Source organism: Saccopteryx leptura, chromosome 1, assembly GCF_036850995.1.
Source record: "Saccopteryx leptura isolate mSacLep1 chromosome 1, mSacLep1_pri_phased_curated, whole genome shotgun sequence".
Classification (NCBI taxonomy): Eukaryota; Metazoa; Chordata; class Mammalia; order Chiroptera; family Emballonuridae; genus Saccopteryx; species Saccopteryx leptura.
Genome location: NC_089503.1, coordinates 302,610,623 through 302,627,445, shown reverse-complemented (window position 1 = coordinate 302,627,445; position 16,823 = coordinate 302,610,623). Strand labels below are relative to the sequence as shown.

The following is a 16,823-nucleotide window of genomic DNA, read 5'->3' as shown; positions in this document are numbered from 1 at the left end:
TGTGCCGAGCCCACTCTGAGCCTGCCTGTGATAACGGTGAAGTGGCAGGCAGCGAGGCGGGTCATCAGTTGAGGGAGGCAGCAGGGAGAGATGTATTATATTTACATTTTTGTAAATTGTGCTGGAACCAGGGCCGGGTGAGCAGGCGTGGGGGAGGGGCCCTGAGAGGAAGGGGCAGTGGGAGTGAGGGTAAGGCTGGGGGGTCAGCCCAAGGAGGGGCACTGGGGGTAGGGAGCTACCTCGGGGCAGGATTCCTGGTGGGGAGGGGCTGGCTCCAGACAGAGAGAAACCTGAGAGTGAGGGATTAAGCCAGGAAAACCTGTGGGGGGAGCAGCAAGCTTTCGAGGGAATCTCCAATATCAAACCCTTTTCCTGAAGAGCTTACTATGAAGGACTTCAAGGGTAGTCCCTCCAACCCCCCATCTCTGAGGGGAGAAAAGAAAGCTGGCCCAGGAGCAAGCCTTGACATTAATCATCACTGTCCCCAACCCCAAAATGAGGCTTCAGAGCTGCTTTGCTGCAGGCCCTCACAGCCCACTGCGAAGCTTTCCTTGGGGCCTCAGTCTCGTTAAGGGCTGCGAGCGAAGCTGTCTGGACACTTGCAGCAGTCCTACTTCTACAGAGTAGAATTTGGCATAAAAACATAAGCCTGAATTTCATCCTAGAGGAAGAGTTCAGTGACCAGTTCTGAAAGAATCTCCTGATAAAGTTTTATTACCATTTTACTAGGTAAATCAGGGGTGCAGTTGTCAGTTTCCCACCAGAACACCAGCGGCCCAGGCTCGTGTTATTCACTAAATTGTGATGGGAGCTTATTGAGGGCAAGCGCTGTCTTATTTATTCACAGCACTTAACGACAGGGCCAGGCATAGAGCAGGTGCTCAATAAATGTGATGAAGAAAGACAAAGACAGAATGAAAAAGTCATCCTTTAGAGAAGCCCTTGAAGATGAAGGGACAGTTGGACTTTATAGACATCAACTGGTTTTTCTGTATGTTTGTTTGGTTTTTGTTTTTGTTTTTGTTTTTGTTTTTTTTTGAGAGAGAGAGAGAGAAAGAAAGGGAGAAGAAGGGAGAGAGACAGGGAGAGGAGCAATAAGAAGCATCAACTCATAGTTGCATCACTTTAGCTGATCATTGATTGCTTCTCATACCTGCCTTGACCTGGGGGGTGGGGAAATGGCATCCAAGCCAAGCCAGTAACCTCTTGCTCAAACCAGTGACTTTGGGGTCATGTCAGTGATCCCATGCTTATGCCAGCACCATCATGCTCAAGCTGACAAGTCTACGCTCAAGCTGGTGACCTCAGGGTTTTGAACCTGGGACCTCAGCCTCCGGGGTCAATGCTCTATCCACTGTACCACCACTGGTCAGGCTAGACATTAACGTTTATCAGAACTTTCCATAGACCTTGACGGTATTGATTTAGCTGGGACAGTCTATCCCCCTTCCTGCCTCCAGTGGCCAAGATTCCTTATTTTGAAATGTTTTTAATTAGGGAATTCTATCCTCCTAAATAAGGTCAATTTTCTTACAGCAACACAAAATAGTGGACTTATTGTCTATGTAGTTCTGGCAAAATACCCCATGTAATAGTCAACTACTGCTATGATAATGCTTTATAACAAATCCTCCCAAAAGTCTCAGTGACGTACAACTGAGACAGCGAATAAAGAGCAATGGAAAGAGCTGACTCCAGACATCACTGGGTACCCCACCCTGGAAATGACCAGGTAAAAGTGGCTGCTTATTAAAGAAAGAATAAAAGGGACTGAGGCTTCAGGTAGAGTGATGATTTAGGTGATACCCAAGATTCCTTCCAACTCTGATATTCATTGGTCAAGGGTAATAGGGATTACATTGGGTAATTTCCAAGTTCTCAACAGAGGCTGGCTAGATAAAACTAGTCCTGAGGGTGCCTTTGTGGAAGTGATAATATATTCTAGAATATCTGCCCAACCATCAGCACTGAAGCCTGCATGTGCTGTCAGAGAACTCCAAGTGTTTGTGCTACAAGGCAATAGCTCAAAGAACCAGGTAATTCCTTTCCCTGGGCCATCCTGTTTATACAATGTGAGTCATCTGACTGGATAATCAGTCATCTGCCATCTTCTACAAAGACACCCAAATGCGGTTCAGGCAGCATCCAAGGTTGAATTCCAGTATTTCTGGGAAGTAGCATGAGTCACAGGTCATTTCTCTCCTTTTGCTTCTGAAGCATACATTGCTTTTTATTACCTGTGACAGAAGTTTTTCTTCTCCTAAATACCTAAAAGATAAGGAAAGAATATATTTGGGCCCTGGCTGGTTGGCTCAGTGGTAGAGCGTCGAGCTGGTGTGTGGATGTCCCAGGTTCAATTCCCGGTCAGGGCAAACAGGAGAAGCAACCATCTGCTTCTCCACCCCTCTTACTCTTCCTCTCTCTCTCTCTCTCTCTCTCTCTCTCTCTCTCTCCCTCTCTCTCTCTCTCTTTCTCTCTCTCTCTCTCTTTCTCTCTCTCTCTCTCCACCTCCTGCAGTTAAAGCTCAATTGGAGCAAGTTGGCCTCAGGCACTGAGAATGGCTCCATGGCCTCACCTCAGGCGCTAAAATAGCTTGGTTGCAGAGCAACAGAGGAACAGCCCCAGATGGGCAGAGCATTGCCCAGTAGGGGGCTTGCCAGGTGGATCCCAGTCTGGGTGCATGTGGTAGTCTGTCTTTCTGCCTCCCTGGTTCTCACTTAAGAAAAATTAAAAAAGAACATATCTGATAGAACACCCCTCAGTGCATCACAGAAAGCTCCTGAGACACAGGAGATGCCCAATCAGTGCTTGATGGATGAATGAATGAATGAATGAATGAATGAATGGTAGTCTTTTAAGTTAACAATGAAAATGCCATCATTTCCCCATTTCTTTTCTTGTCTCAAGAACCAGGAAGCTCAGAGTGAACTTTGTTGATCAAGTATAGCCCTATTATGGGTTCTTAGAGTTTGTATATTTGTTTTTCCCTCCTTTCTCTGTATATTTTTCCTTTCCCCTAAAATTCCCTAAATCTAATTGTGTGTCCTTTTGGTTGATTTTTTCATAGCCTTTTGGGAAGATGTAAGGTCAAAGGAATAAAGCAAACAAGGGTCCTCGGTAATAATTTGTTGTTTGGCAACTTCTTTCAATCATGACTGGTTTCATTGACCTTCCACCTTCCTGACTGCATGACCATAGCCCAAATGACTAGATGGAAGGGTGGATGGGAAGAGAGATGAATGAAACTGGCCCTCACATTCCCAGTTAGCAGATGGATAAAGTAAAAAAGAGTGAGCAAGATGGGTAATTAATTGGTTCACTCAATGAACATTTACTGGAAATTTGCCAGGCTATTTATTCTCTGGAATTCAGAAATGTATCAGTAAATATCACCAACTCAATCGTCCCTAGTTTTAAGAAGCTGAGTTAGGCCCACTCAGTGGTGGGATTTAAATAATTTAATAAGTGATTCTCTGCCCTAATGACTATTTTAAGTATAAAAAAAAGATATACCAAAAGGTAGTTTATTATTTTATGTATTTAATACCTATCCCTTTGAATAGTGAGTTTTTTTCATGCTTGCTGACCCCACGGAGTGAGTTTTATTTTCAAAAAATAAAATTAGTTCCAGTAACAGTTTTATTAACTTAAAATCATGTTTGTTTGATAACTAATTTATGGAAAGAAGAAGAACATACATTTGCCTTTTTTAATGTTGCCTTACACATCTTTAAAATAAAAATTTTTGTTTTCTGGATGGTCAGGATGCACAAGGATGTACATGAACGTTCATACTACTCAAAGGGTTAATTAAGAACAATAAAAGAGGCACATAAAACTAGATTATGTTATAAAAAAGTTTTAAAATATTACTGAAAAAAACACTAAATAATACTTGCCAAAACAATAAAACTGTTATTTAAGATATTTCCGTATTGTTTCTTGATTGGCATCCTCATTTGCTATATTTTTCACCTGTGGATGAAATGAACCTTACTGTGGGTGCTTATAATATGCTGTTTCACAGATGAATGTTAAAAAAGAGTAAGGACCCTGACCAGGTGGTGGTGCAGTGGATAGAGCATCGGACTGGGATGCGGAGGACCCAAGTTTGAGACCCCGAGGTCACCAGCTTGAGCGCAGGCTTATCTGGTTTGAGCAAAGCTCACCAGCTTGGACCCAAGGTCTCTGGCTTGAGCAAGTGGTTACTCGGTCTGCTGTATCCCCATAGTCAAGGCACATATGAGAAAGCAATCAATGAATAACTAAGGTGTCGCAACGAAAAACTAATGATTGATGCTTCTCATCTCTCTCCGTTCCTGTCTATCTGTCCCTATCTATCCCTGTCTCTGACTCTCTCTCTGTCTCTGAAAAAAAAAAGTAAGGAATGTAAATTTGTGATTTTCACATCAGGCAGGTGCCCATCTTAGAGAGAACCCTGATTATAAGTGCCATTTTAACAACCAGTTCACTGAACTCAACAAAACATTAGGTATGGTTCTGCCGAACTGGTGTGAACCAGTTGAATCCCACCACTGGGTCCACTGATGTAAGATTTTTGAGGTGGCATAAACGCAGACCAGACAGGAACAATAACACAGAAAATAGCAGAGATAGAAGACATGTGTATATGAATAAAGACGCTTTGGAGAATGAATATATCTGTACAAGAAGATTAGAAATCAGATTGGAGAAGATCCAACAAAGGAAACCTGTGTGAGGAGACCGAGGGAGGGGTCAGGACAGCGCTGCATTAGAGCTGAATGTTGACATTTTTCTGCAGTGAGAGGACATTGAATTTGGTTGGCATCACAAACACTGTTTGTTTCCCAGTGTCATCAGCTGGTAGGTGTGTGGCCCTGGGAAAACTATTTGACTTCTCTGAGACTCAGACTTCTCACTTGCAAAGTGGAAGTGATGTTACTTGACACTGAAGATTATTTTATAAGCCAGAAAGCATGCTGCCTGTGCATGATGGATAAAGCTCCATGATTTCTGAGGGTTTGACATTTTGCTTAAAGGACATGGAAGGGGAACAATGGGCAGATTTTTCTAAAAGACCATAGTCCAGGCCTTTAAACCCCCTGTGGCTGAGAACCATGTTCTCCTGCCCTTTTCTGTGGCCATCAGCAGGATTTATCTCTGAAGGATCCCATGACCGAGCCTTGTTCCCAAGGCAGAGAAGAGGGCTTCTCATGGACTGGTCTGTATCACACCATCACCCTGAGTTCCACTGTTATAACTAGACATTGACTTCTTCTAGCAGAACTCTCAAGAAGTCATGGGCCCTCTCCCATCTAAAGAAGCTAATATTTTACCATATATGTGGGGGTGAGGAAGAAGCGGAGACTAAGTCTCCATTAATCACAAAGAAATGAAAAAATGTGCCTTGCTGGTCTGTCCCAATGTTTCACTAATTTGTATACAGTAAACTCTGAATGCTTAAGCTGTTAATTTCAAGCATGTTCCTTTCTGCTATGACTTCCAGGGTTTCTGAATTGAGTCCGATCTATTGTATAAATCCCAGGTGACTCCATGCAGATTGTAAGGGTCCACTTTATTGTCTTGATTTCCTAAGTAGTTTGTGAATTTGGATCAGTGGATTTGCAACAAAGATCTTAACAACCAACCAACCAACCATATAGCAAACCTTCAGATGCCTCTTTTACTTGTTCTTCAAGTCAACCCCAGTGGTCATGAATCTGTGAAGCCTCATGGCCCCGCTGGTGAGAGTAAGTTACTCCTGCCCCAGTGCTCCAGGGCACTCTGCCAGTGCTGGCGCTGGAGTTCTAACTCCATGACACTGGCAGGGTTTGTTTACGTGTCCATCTTCCCCACTGCGTACTCTGAGCTCTTGGAAGGATGACACAGTAATTTAGTCATTTTTGTTCCCTAGCAATGAGCGCAGTGTCCAATATATAGAATGTGCTCGATAAATGCTTGTTGGATAAATGAGTATCTGAATGAGTGAATGAATGAATGATGAATGATGGACATTGAGCACCCTCTTACATTGCTTTCAAGAGTTCTACTGTCCTCCTAAGCAACAGAGGACCATGCTAAGGAACCAGTTCATGCCTTTCTTCTCATTATCTTAGTCAACCAACACTTGTAATTCTTTTTTGGCACTGGGCACAGCATTAAAATGTGGGCTGAGAAGCAAACAGTGATTGATGACCTCCCCTGGTTGTGTTTTTACATGTGTTTATGTTAATGGGTTGATTCTAGCTGAATCTTTTGAGTATCTGCCTCTTGGGTTAGAAGATAGGCTCACACCAGTGTGGCCCTTGTATTACTTACTAGTGGCTCATGAAAAGGAGAATTGATTTTTCAGTCTCCAGTGTTCAGTCTCTTTAAGCTAGCTGTGTTGCTTTTACTAAACTATAGAAAGTTAAAAAAAAAAAAAAAGAAAGCTATAGCTATTTTCATTAGAATTAGACTCTGTTGACTATTTTTACTCCCAACTTTCTTCAAAGTCTCTTGTGCAAATTACAGCCCTGAGAACTGCTGCGTGGTGTCCGCCCTCACGTCTCCGTCCTACCTCAGCATCACCGAGTGCGGCGCTTTCCATTCACAGTTTAGTTGTCTGCCTCTTTTTGTATTTGTTTTGTGTTTACAGCTGATGAAAATATGTTTGTATTTATGAAACAGGTAACCTATGGGCATCTGCTAATGGGATAGTGGCCACACTAAATGGTGAGGATTCAGAAAAGAATCAAATATGTTCATGGTCGAAGGGGCTGACCATCTAGGGAGCAAACCAAGTAGACAGATAAATAGAGTGACATGTACAAGGCATTGTGGGAGTGAGGGGAAGAGATGCCCATGTGCCCACTGGGTGAGGTGGTAGGAACTAGGGTGCAGGAAAGTCTTTTTAGAGAGGTTAGGTTTAAGTTGAACCTGAAAGATAAACAGTAATTCATCCAGCAGACAAGAACAAAAGGAAAGTGACAGACAGTAGTAGTATGTACAAAGGCTCAGAAGTGTGGAAAATGTGATGAGTTTGGGGAAGTACCACTGATTTTAAAATGGTTGGAAAACAGGCAGAGTTGATCTCCTTGCATAGCTGCTAAATATTATCCCTGAGACCAGAGTATAGTTGGGAAGGAAATACGTCTGAAGAAACATCACAAGGAGTCTGGAATGCTAGGCCAAGGATCTGGACTTTCTCATGTGAATGCATGAGTGTGTGTGTGTGTGTGTATGTGTGTGTGTGTGTGTGTGTTTGTGTGTGTGTATGTGATGGGAAGATAGATTTTTTTCACTGAAGGATTTGAAATAAATGACTTAAAAAATCAGAGTCATGTTCCATCAAGAGCTTCTCTACCAATCCTGGCCAGTCTACTCTGTTCTATCTAATATATTATTTTTGTTTCTTGAAGTAGATGGTCCTGGAATGTCCTTGCTTAGTTTAGTTTAATCCAGTCCTCCTTGTTATTTTAACCTAAGCCCAGGTAATCAGGGCCAGTTTCGATCGTCTCCAGAATCTAGCAGTGCGGGGCTGGTGGTAGTTTGAAAAGGTTCCTGGCAGCTGGGAGTGAGGGGAGACCAGCAGGTCTTCGCCCGGGGTATTTCCAGGCCTTGTGCTTCCGGCTCAGCATTTCTGGGGCACTTCGCAGCAGGCTTTGTAAAGATTTAGTTGAAAATCAACTGTGGATTCCTCCCTAATTGACATGGCCGGGTTTAATCTGCTATTGGTCAGACCAAGCTGGCTTCTATTATGTGGTGCACTGAGGATTTCTGGAGTTATTCTTATCCTAATGGAGGTTGGCTGTTCTGTGAAGCAAATGCTGGTGTTGGTGAAGGTCGGTATCACCGTGTCCTCTGAAGTGAACCCAGAAGGACGCCCATCTGATACAGCACTGAGAGCTCTGACTACAAAGAGCGAGTGTTGGATTTGGCATTTATGTGCTAGAATGTTATGTTTTGTTTTCACTGTTTGTTTGTTTTTTTACTCCCTAAGATATAACAAAACTTATTTCTTTCTGCCTCTTTGGGTTGATTTGTAGACAGTCCCAGGAGGCAACACCTACAGCAAAGGGACATCTTTGGAGAGTGGCTTCTCTTGGCCCCGGAGACCACGAGTGGCCACAGACGGTGGGACAGGGGTGTCCTGTCACTCCAGGCCCAGCACCTCTGGCCTTTGCTGAGCCCCCTCCCTTGAGGTCATCCAGTACTGAACACATATACTTACACAACTGGGGAAGGGAAGAGACATCGTGTTGTGGGGTTGGGAAGATTTATGGACACTATTTGCCTTGAACTGTCACTGAAAGTTGCGTGTGTCAACAGAAGAGGGACAAAAGAGAGCCTGTGTCTGGAACGTTTGTGAAAGTACAAACACCAACCGTCAGGGCAAGCCCTTGGATTTTGTGTGAAAGAAAGGAGAGAGGAGTGGAGAGTCCCGTTCTTCCTATAATCCTCGAAGGACATTGGATTTCCTAGAATCATTTGCATGAGTGTGTTGAGGGTGTGCTGTATATATTTACAGTCACTTAGAAGTAACCTGCCCCTTCCCCACCCCAATCAGTCACCTCACCAAGCCCATGCTGGGGCTTGGAAGAGTTAGCACAGTTTGGCTGGAGGAAGTCACTTATAGAAAGAACATTTACACTAGAGCGCTAGCTCCACAGAATCAAGAAAGTCAACTTAGAACTCTGTAAATAAAGATATGGTCATATATAAACATAGACATGCATTTCACAGCTTTTAGAAAACCAGTCTAACATCTGTTTTGCTTTTCTTGTTAATTCCATCCCCCTCCACCCCTGTGCCCTCACCCCCACCACTGACTCTAATGTGAATTCCTCAGAAAAGCCTCATTTAAAAGATACTATAGACCCTGCATTTTTATTTTTATTTTTTTAATTTTATTTTATTATTATTATTTTTATTTATTCATTTTAGAGAGGAGACAGAGCGAGACAGAGAGAGACAGAGAGGAGAGAGAGATAGGGGGGAGGAGCTGGAAGCATCAACTCCCATATGTGCTTTGACCAGGCAAGCCCAGGGTTTCGAACCGGCGACCTCAGCATTTCCAGGTCGATGCTTTATCCACTGCGCCACCATAGGTCAGGCAACCCTGCATTTTGAACTGGCTCCCAGAGCTTAATTTTAAAGATTTCTCCTCCCCAACCCTCCCATTTCATTCCCCTTTGGCCTTCCAGCTAGCCACGTCACTATTCGTGGCCAACCCTGACAAACCTGGGCCTTCTGGGGCACCCTGCCACCAGCTGGCACCTCTCAGTCTCCCAGGGCCTGCTGAGCATCTGTTGGGCTTCCAAGACGATGGTAGTGATGGGGTTGTAGCAGAGCAATAACACTCACCATGGGCCAAAGCAAACTGCCATGTCAAAAGCATTTGTGCAAAAGTTCCCCACGTGTTCCCTTTCTAGGAATTTCTACTGTGATTAGTCTCTCCCTCTTGAACTTTCTATTTTATTTTATCCTTTTAGTTTTTTTATCTTATTTTTATTAATTTTAATGCAGTGACATTGATAAATCAGGGTACATATGTTCTGAGAAAACTTCTCCAGATTAGTTTGACATTTGATTGTGCTGTATACCCCTCACCCAAAGTCAAATTGTCTTCCGTCACCTACTATCTGGTTTTCTTTGTGCCCCTCCCCTCCCCCTACCCCCTCCCTCTCCTTCCTCAACCCCCCCCCCCTCCCGTTACCATCACATTCTTGTCCATGTCTCTGAGTCTCATTTTTATGTCCCATCTATGTATGGGTTCATATAGTTCTTAGTTTTTTCTGATTTACTTATTTTACTCAGTATAATGTTACCAAGGTCCATCCATGTTATTGTAAATGATCCGATGTCATCATTTCTTATATCCTTTTAGTTTTGGATCCTAGTTTTTCATTCCTTGTTTAAATATTCTAGAATCTTGAAGCTTGTGCAAGTGAACGAGAATCATGGATCATAGCAAATCAGACCTGAAGGGAATTTAAACCATTCTCTCCAGCTTATCAATGAGGACACTGAAGCCCATTGAAACAGGACTGCCAAGGGCTCGCTGCCAGTGATAGTGAGGACTCCTGACTCTTTTTTGGTACTTCCACCTTAAATGTGTGTTTGTTTAGCATATAAGTATGCTGTATACACTGCAGACATCTGCATGTGTTGATATTTATCCCAGCAAGATTAAAACTACACATAACAGGTGACATTATTGAACAATTATTAAGTGGCACACATTGTTCTAAGCACTCTGTATATGCAATAACATGTCTATTATGACAACCCTATTAGGTGAGTCTTATGATTATCATCAATTTACAATAGAAATGCTTGAGACATGGAGAAGTTAAATAACTTGTCCTCAGTCTGTAGGGAAGTCCTATAGACTGTGACTTCCCTGGGGCTGGGAATGGTGTTTGCGAGCATGTACTGAGCCTCTGGAACGGATGAAGCCCCTGCCTTTCTAACGGGACATAAAGACATGTGAGCAGATCAGTCCCAACAGTACAGAGTGGCGGCTGCAGCAGGCATGCACGAAGGGTGGCGGGAGGCAGAGGAGGAGGTAACCGGCTCCCCAAGGAGATGGCGTTTGAGTGGTCTTGGGAACCCATAGGAGTGGGTTAGCTGAGGAATGAGAGCTCACTGTGCACAAAGGACTGGAGGGACTTACTGTGTTCAGGGGAAATCAGGAGGGCCAGAAGTTCAAGTGCTGGAGGACAGAAGTGTGATGGTTGGAGGGGAGACATTGGGAGACAGGGCTAGAGAGGCAGGTCAGGAACAGGCTGTAAAGTACCTGTGACCCAAGATAAAGAATTTGGATTATACCCACTAAATAGAGGGAGCCAGCAGAAATTTTTATGCCTAGGGAAGTGACAGAATCAGGACTGAGGAGACTGCAGAAGCAGGGAAGATTGGGCCAGGGATGCCAGCGAGGCGGCGGTTGCAGTTGTCCGGGTGGCAATGAGGGCCTGGCCTCCGAACAGCCGTCTGCTGGGCGCAGGTGCCTCCACGTGGTTTTCTCACTGCTTTTATGGTTTGGAATGCTCTCTTTGATCCAGCCTTGCTAGAACTACAGGCCCATCTTCAGGACTAGGCGTGGGTCTTCGATACAATCTTTCCTTAGCGCCCTCGCTGAGCAGGCTCGCGCTGTCCCTCCTCCGTCGCTCCACTGTCTCCGGCACATTCTTCTTTCTCCCTCGGCACACATAAAATCGTGCCGCACGTCTTTGTGTACATTTCTCTTTTCTGCTTACACCCAGCTCCTTGCAGGCAGAAGCAGACCTTTGCCTCCTTAAATACTTGGCACGGTGCCTGACATTCAGTGAACTCTCAATAAATGTGAGATGAATGAATACACTGTCTAAATAAAGGCAGTGACTGGATACCGAAAGAAGAGGCCAAATTTGGGGGATGATTTTTTTTTTTTTTTTTTTTAAGTTCCATCAGGGGTAGGAAAACCGTGGCCCACAGGCTAAGTCCAGCCCACTTTTCTGTCGCTTTTGTAAATAAAGTTTTGTTGGAACACAACCAAGCCCGTTTGTCTACGTTTTGTCTCTAGCTGCGTCCTTCCTGCAATGGCAGAGTTGATTCATTGTGACAAGACCAGATGGCTTGCAAATGCAAAAAACGCTTCCTCTCTGGACCTTTGCTGAAAACGTTTGTCAACCTCTGATTAGGTGACCAGGATTAGTGACTGGAGATAAAAGGGTGATGGCAAGGAAAGAGTCAAGACTTTTCTGTTTCTCTTGGCTCCTAACTGTGCCTAGCACAACGCTTTGCTCCCAAGTGGTGGCATCGCCCCGGTAGGCCTGCAGGGATGGGGGAAGGGATACCCATGACTAGGGGGCGGGGCCATAAGCCACAAGGCAGAATTGATCTTAGTCCTGTTTCTTCCTGGGGAAGCTGCTCATGCTTGTGCTCTCTTTCAGTCATCCAGTTTGGCTTTGTCACCCTCTTTGTGGCCTCCTTTCCTCTGGCACCTGTGTTTGCCCTCCTCAACAATGTCATTGAAGTGCGGCTGGATGCGAAGAAGTTTGTCACAGAGCTGAGACGGCCAGATGCTGTGAGAACCAAAGATATTGGTATGTCCCCTGCTTGGAGGTGGTAGAAGACCCATCCCGCCCACACACACACACACTGTCAGAAATACACAGGGCTGGGGAAACCCTTGTCTCCCCCTCCTCCCCCGTGAGCTCCTCATCCTCAGATCTTCAGGCGCTGGGAGGCCTTCAGAGGCTATGTTACCCTCCCCCAGCTGTCCCCCTGGTTTCTAGACAGGGCAGTACCTCAGCCTCTCCAGACAAGCCTGCTCCTGGGGGGCCCAGCAAACCTTCCCTAGTAACATGCCTGCAGAGCATCATCCAGAGCTGCAAGGTTGTCACCACTGGGCCACGGCAGGAGTGAGCCAGACACCCTCATTTCTGTCTTACAGGAATTTGGTTTGACATTCTCTCCGGAATCGGCAAGTTCTCTGTTATCAGCAATGTAAGTGCGAATAGTCATGGGACCCTAGCTCAGTGGGAAGGGCTTTCCTGGGTAGCTGAGGTCTTCCAAGCAGGACCCTAGCCCTGTTACCTCTCAGCCTTTTCCACTTGGAGCTTTATTTAAGACAGCCCCCTGGTTAATATTAATAGCACATACAAGCCTTCTAACTTATCTTGCTATTGCCAGCACTATGCCACTTCACTGTTAATTTTGCTAAGAGAAAGAGGGATAATTACCGACCAGAACGCAAAACTTCTTAAGAGTCACAATCAGATCTTTGCTCAGAGCCAAGAAAAACAAGGAAAGAATTTCATGTATCTCTCTATCGCTTTCCTTTCTTTTCTACTCCTGAGCTAAACAATACCTGGAGCACTGCCCAGGCTGCAATTCCTAATGACAGTTCCTCCAGGTTGTCAATGTGAAGTCTTAATTATCCCCACGGACTCTGGCACTGCGTAGGTGAAGAGAGGACATGGAAGAAGAGGGGTCCTACCTGTTGTGATCTCCTTAACGGCCTTGGCAGACATGTCCACATTTCAAAGGAATTCCTGCTGGGCCCAAGCCAGCAGCTCCTTTTGCTTCTGCCTTCTGTACAGAGGGTGGCCAGGCAGGGTCTCCTCTTCCATCTCCCAAGAAGATATCAGCCAGCTCAGTGAACACAGCCCGTTTTCCTTGGAGAGAGAAATGCTGCTTCTAGCTATGACCCGGTTCCCTATTAAGAACATACGAAATGGCTGGAGAGGTGTGAGGGGAGGCAGCGAGAATCAGCCCATTGCATGTTGAATGTCTGATATAGGAAACACACATTTTGAGAACTAAGGTGCAATTTGGAAAATAGATCAATAGCTACTTTGGAGTTGTGTTTATGAAAGAGTCTCTGAGCACTAAGCACTTTCCATCTGTACAGTAGAAGGAAAGAAGTTAGACTTCCCTAGCCTCTCTAAGACTTTTCACTCCTTTGTAAAAATGGGAAGGACTACAAGGACCCACCCAGTAGGATCACTGTGGAAGTTAAATGGAATGATGAAAGCGCAGGGAGCCAGTGCTCAGTAGTTGCAGCTGTGCTTATTATGAGCATGTTACTCATTCTCAAATATGGTTATGGCCATCCACACTCATATATACATTTAGAAAACAATACCTAAACTACATTTTTATAAAGGGCTTTAATTGTTGGCATGCAATATAATATAAGCACTTGCCAAAAAGATTTAAGATTTTCTTTGCAGAAAGCACTTCCACATTCAAACATGTAATCATTCATTTGTCGTTTGCTTTGCTCCGTAGACATTTATAGAGTGCTTAGATATGCCAGCCCTGATGTTGGGTGTGTGTGGTGCCATGCAGAAGGATCTACTCATTCCCCCTCTGTGTCTTACTTTTCCTAAGTAAAACAAATTGTGGAACCATATCTTTGGTATTCTTGGCTTTCTGGTGTCACTCAGGGGCAGATGTACCTGGTCATTCAAGGTTCCACCTATTGTCCCTAAGTGGCACTCTCAACACTATAGATAATTTTCTCAGAAATCTTTCATTCTGCTTTAGCTTGGCCAGTACCAAATATCTCAGATTTGATTTATTCCCTCCAGGACCAAATAGTCCAAAATAGCTTTGCATCCTTTGCTATAAGTGGTTGTAATTTCCTCCCTTAACAGCCACTATTTTGTGGATTTACTTACACATATCAAAGATGGAAAAGCCAGGTGAGTCAGCTATGTGAGCTCAGAAATAAGGACTTCCATATCAATAGAGCAGCACTTCTGGATGGGGAACTCAAAAGGGGACAGTTTATCAGCCAGGTGGACCCTGTGCCACCTGAACAGCATCCATCCTGACCTCTCCGCAAGTGCTTGTGGTTCTGTTCCTCAGGCGTTTGTCATTGCCATCACCTCCGACTTCATCCCCCGCCTTGTGTACCAGTACTTCTACAGTCACAACGGGACTCTGCATGGCTTTGTCAACCATACCCTTTCCTTTTTCAACGTCAGCCAGCTGAAGGAGGGGACGCAACCCGAAAACTCACAGTTTGACCAGGAGGTTCAGTTCTGCAGGTAAGGTAATCATGAGGAAGGGGGAAGCAGAGGACCTGAAATGGTAGATGCAAGTAACTATCTGGATGGCCTAGACTTAATCATTCTTCTTTCCCACTGTCTCCTACCCACCCCCAAAGACTATAAGTCAATTTCCATGAATCAACAAATACTTATTGAGTGACTTTTGCTAGACACTGTGAGCAGACAAAGAAGTATATAGCCTCTTCTCTAGGGAAGTATATAGCCTCTTCATCAAGGGATTTATAGTCTGGTTGAGAAGAAAACAGCCAGAATAGATAAGAAATAGCAAGTTATTCAGTGATTATATCTAGTTTGGACCATAAATATTGTGGGTATTCAGAGGAGAGGAAAATCAATGTTGGCTAGAATGGAGAGAGTAGGCTTCCTGGAGGGGCCAAGAGGAATTCTGGGACAGAAAGAGAATATCCCAGATGGGGAGTCAACGTGGGCAAAGTCATGGGCTGGGGATGAATCCGCAATATCAGGTAAACACTTGGGGGCTAGGTGATGTAGTTAGCAAAGAGAAAGCTTAAGAGATAATAATAGGGAATAATATAGGAAATATAATATATTAGACACTCTTAAGATAATACAAGTCAAAACTATTGTTAAACTTGGATAGAATAAAGTAGTTAATGGGGAATTTTAAAATCTTATAATAATTTTAATGTAAAGTAATAAGAAGAGATTGACCTTTTTGCTGCCAAGGAATGGTAGGGTAAAGGGCAGGCTTAGGAAAATTAACCTGGTCTTAGAAAGGAAGATGAACAAGAACTGACGGAACTGAGGGAGAGCAGGTGAGCTGCATCACTGACACGAGCCATGGTGGGCGCAGACCAGGGTGCTGGAGGAGGAACAGAGAAGACGAGCTATTTTATTAACATATTACAAAGTTGGTGGTAAGACACAGAGCGTGTGAGTCAAGAATATCTCCAAAGTTTGGACTAAAGTCAGAGGACTAGGAAATTTATTGTCCATTGAGAGAGATGGGGAAGATGCTAAGTGAACCTAATTTTATAGTTCTTATGATGAATTTGATTTCAATCATATTGTATTGAAAATAATGGGAAGATGTCTAAGGGGAAATGTTTACTTAACTTCTAGATACACTAAGCTGAAATTTCAGAGAAGTCCAGGTTAGAGTTATGATTAAAAACCATCAACACAGGGATCATTGAAACCAAACAAACAAAAAGACAAAAAAACAAACAAAAAAACCCCCAGAAAACTCTCCACTATTTACCCAAAAAGGGAAAATAAAGAGAAAAAGATTAGAAGGGACTAAATTCTTTAACATTTTTGTACCCTGGTGAAATGATAGTCCCCATGAAGGACTTAATAAAAGATTACACCTCATAAATAAAAAAATTAAATTAAAAACCCAGAACAATAACTACAACAAAAATAAAAACCTAGGAAAGGTATTGTTAGGAAAATATAGAGCTTGCTCAGACCATCCCCAGTGGTGTCTGATGTAAAAGCTGTCAATGACTTCATCAAAGAAGCAGTGTTTCAGCTGTGTTTGTAGCAGCCATGACCCTTTCCCTGTCTGTCACACTTTCCCACTTGGGACACCTTGGTGTTCAAGATCAGCCATTGGTAAGACGGCTGCTGAAGTTCAGGTTCACAGTCTGAGACCACAAAAGAAAGAAAACAAATTTGTCTCCCAATCCAGGTGCCTGAGTTAAACAACCTTACTAAATTCTGATTTAAATAGAAAGGTATTCTGGAACCTGGAAAAATAAGTTTAAGGTTCAACTCTAGCCAACCAAGAAAAGACTCAAAATCAGGGACCAGATCTAAGGCTAGATGAGTAAATTTATTAATAGAGTAGATAACAATCAGCCTCGGTGTTTCAGGAATTTTCACATCTGGCGTTGTGAAGACTAGCTGTTAGACTAAGGTCATCTGCAGGCAGTTTTGCTACCAGAGGATGAACTCCCAGGGTCCAGTCCTCTGTGTGTCTGAAGTGCCAGACTGTCCATGGTGCTGGATTTTGGTCTGTGGATCCGATAGACACAATTCTACTGCTCAGGGAGGGTCTGTACCAGCTCTCAGCCTTATCTGGTAGCATCTAGATCTGCTCCAGCACAGCCCATGGAATCAGTTTTTGGGTTGACATTAAATAAGTGAACACTGAAAAGTGAGAATTATATACTCATTTTTTGTAACTGAAAGGTACCAGAGAAATCATCTTGTTAAAACTCCTCCTTCTATATATAAAGAAACCGAGGCTCAGAAAATTGAAGAGCTCTCCAAGATTATAGTGATTTCTAGTGACAGGTCCTGAACTAAAGTTCATATCTATCCAAGAAC

General features: G+C 43.8%; 1 protein-coding gene across 4 annotated transcripts in view; it reads left to right on the top strand.

The window, feature by feature from the left end:
- ANO2 (anoctamin 2) overlaps positions 1 to 16,823 on the top strand; it is a 345,301-nt gene that overhangs the window by 315,993 nt on the left and 12,485 nt on the right. For all 4 annotated transcript variants that reach the window (XM_066357508.1, XM_066357518.1, XM_066357527.1 and 1 more), the window contains 3 exons: positions 11,898 to 12,050; positions 12,401 to 12,453; positions 14,323 to 14,504. In XM_066357508.1, the coding sequence (XP_066213605.1) occupies positions 11,898 to 12,050; positions 12,401 to 12,453; positions 14,323 to 14,504 (388 nt within the window). The remainder of the gene's footprint in view (positions 1 to 11,897; positions 12,051 to 12,400; positions 12,454 to 14,322; positions 14,505 to 16,823) is intronic.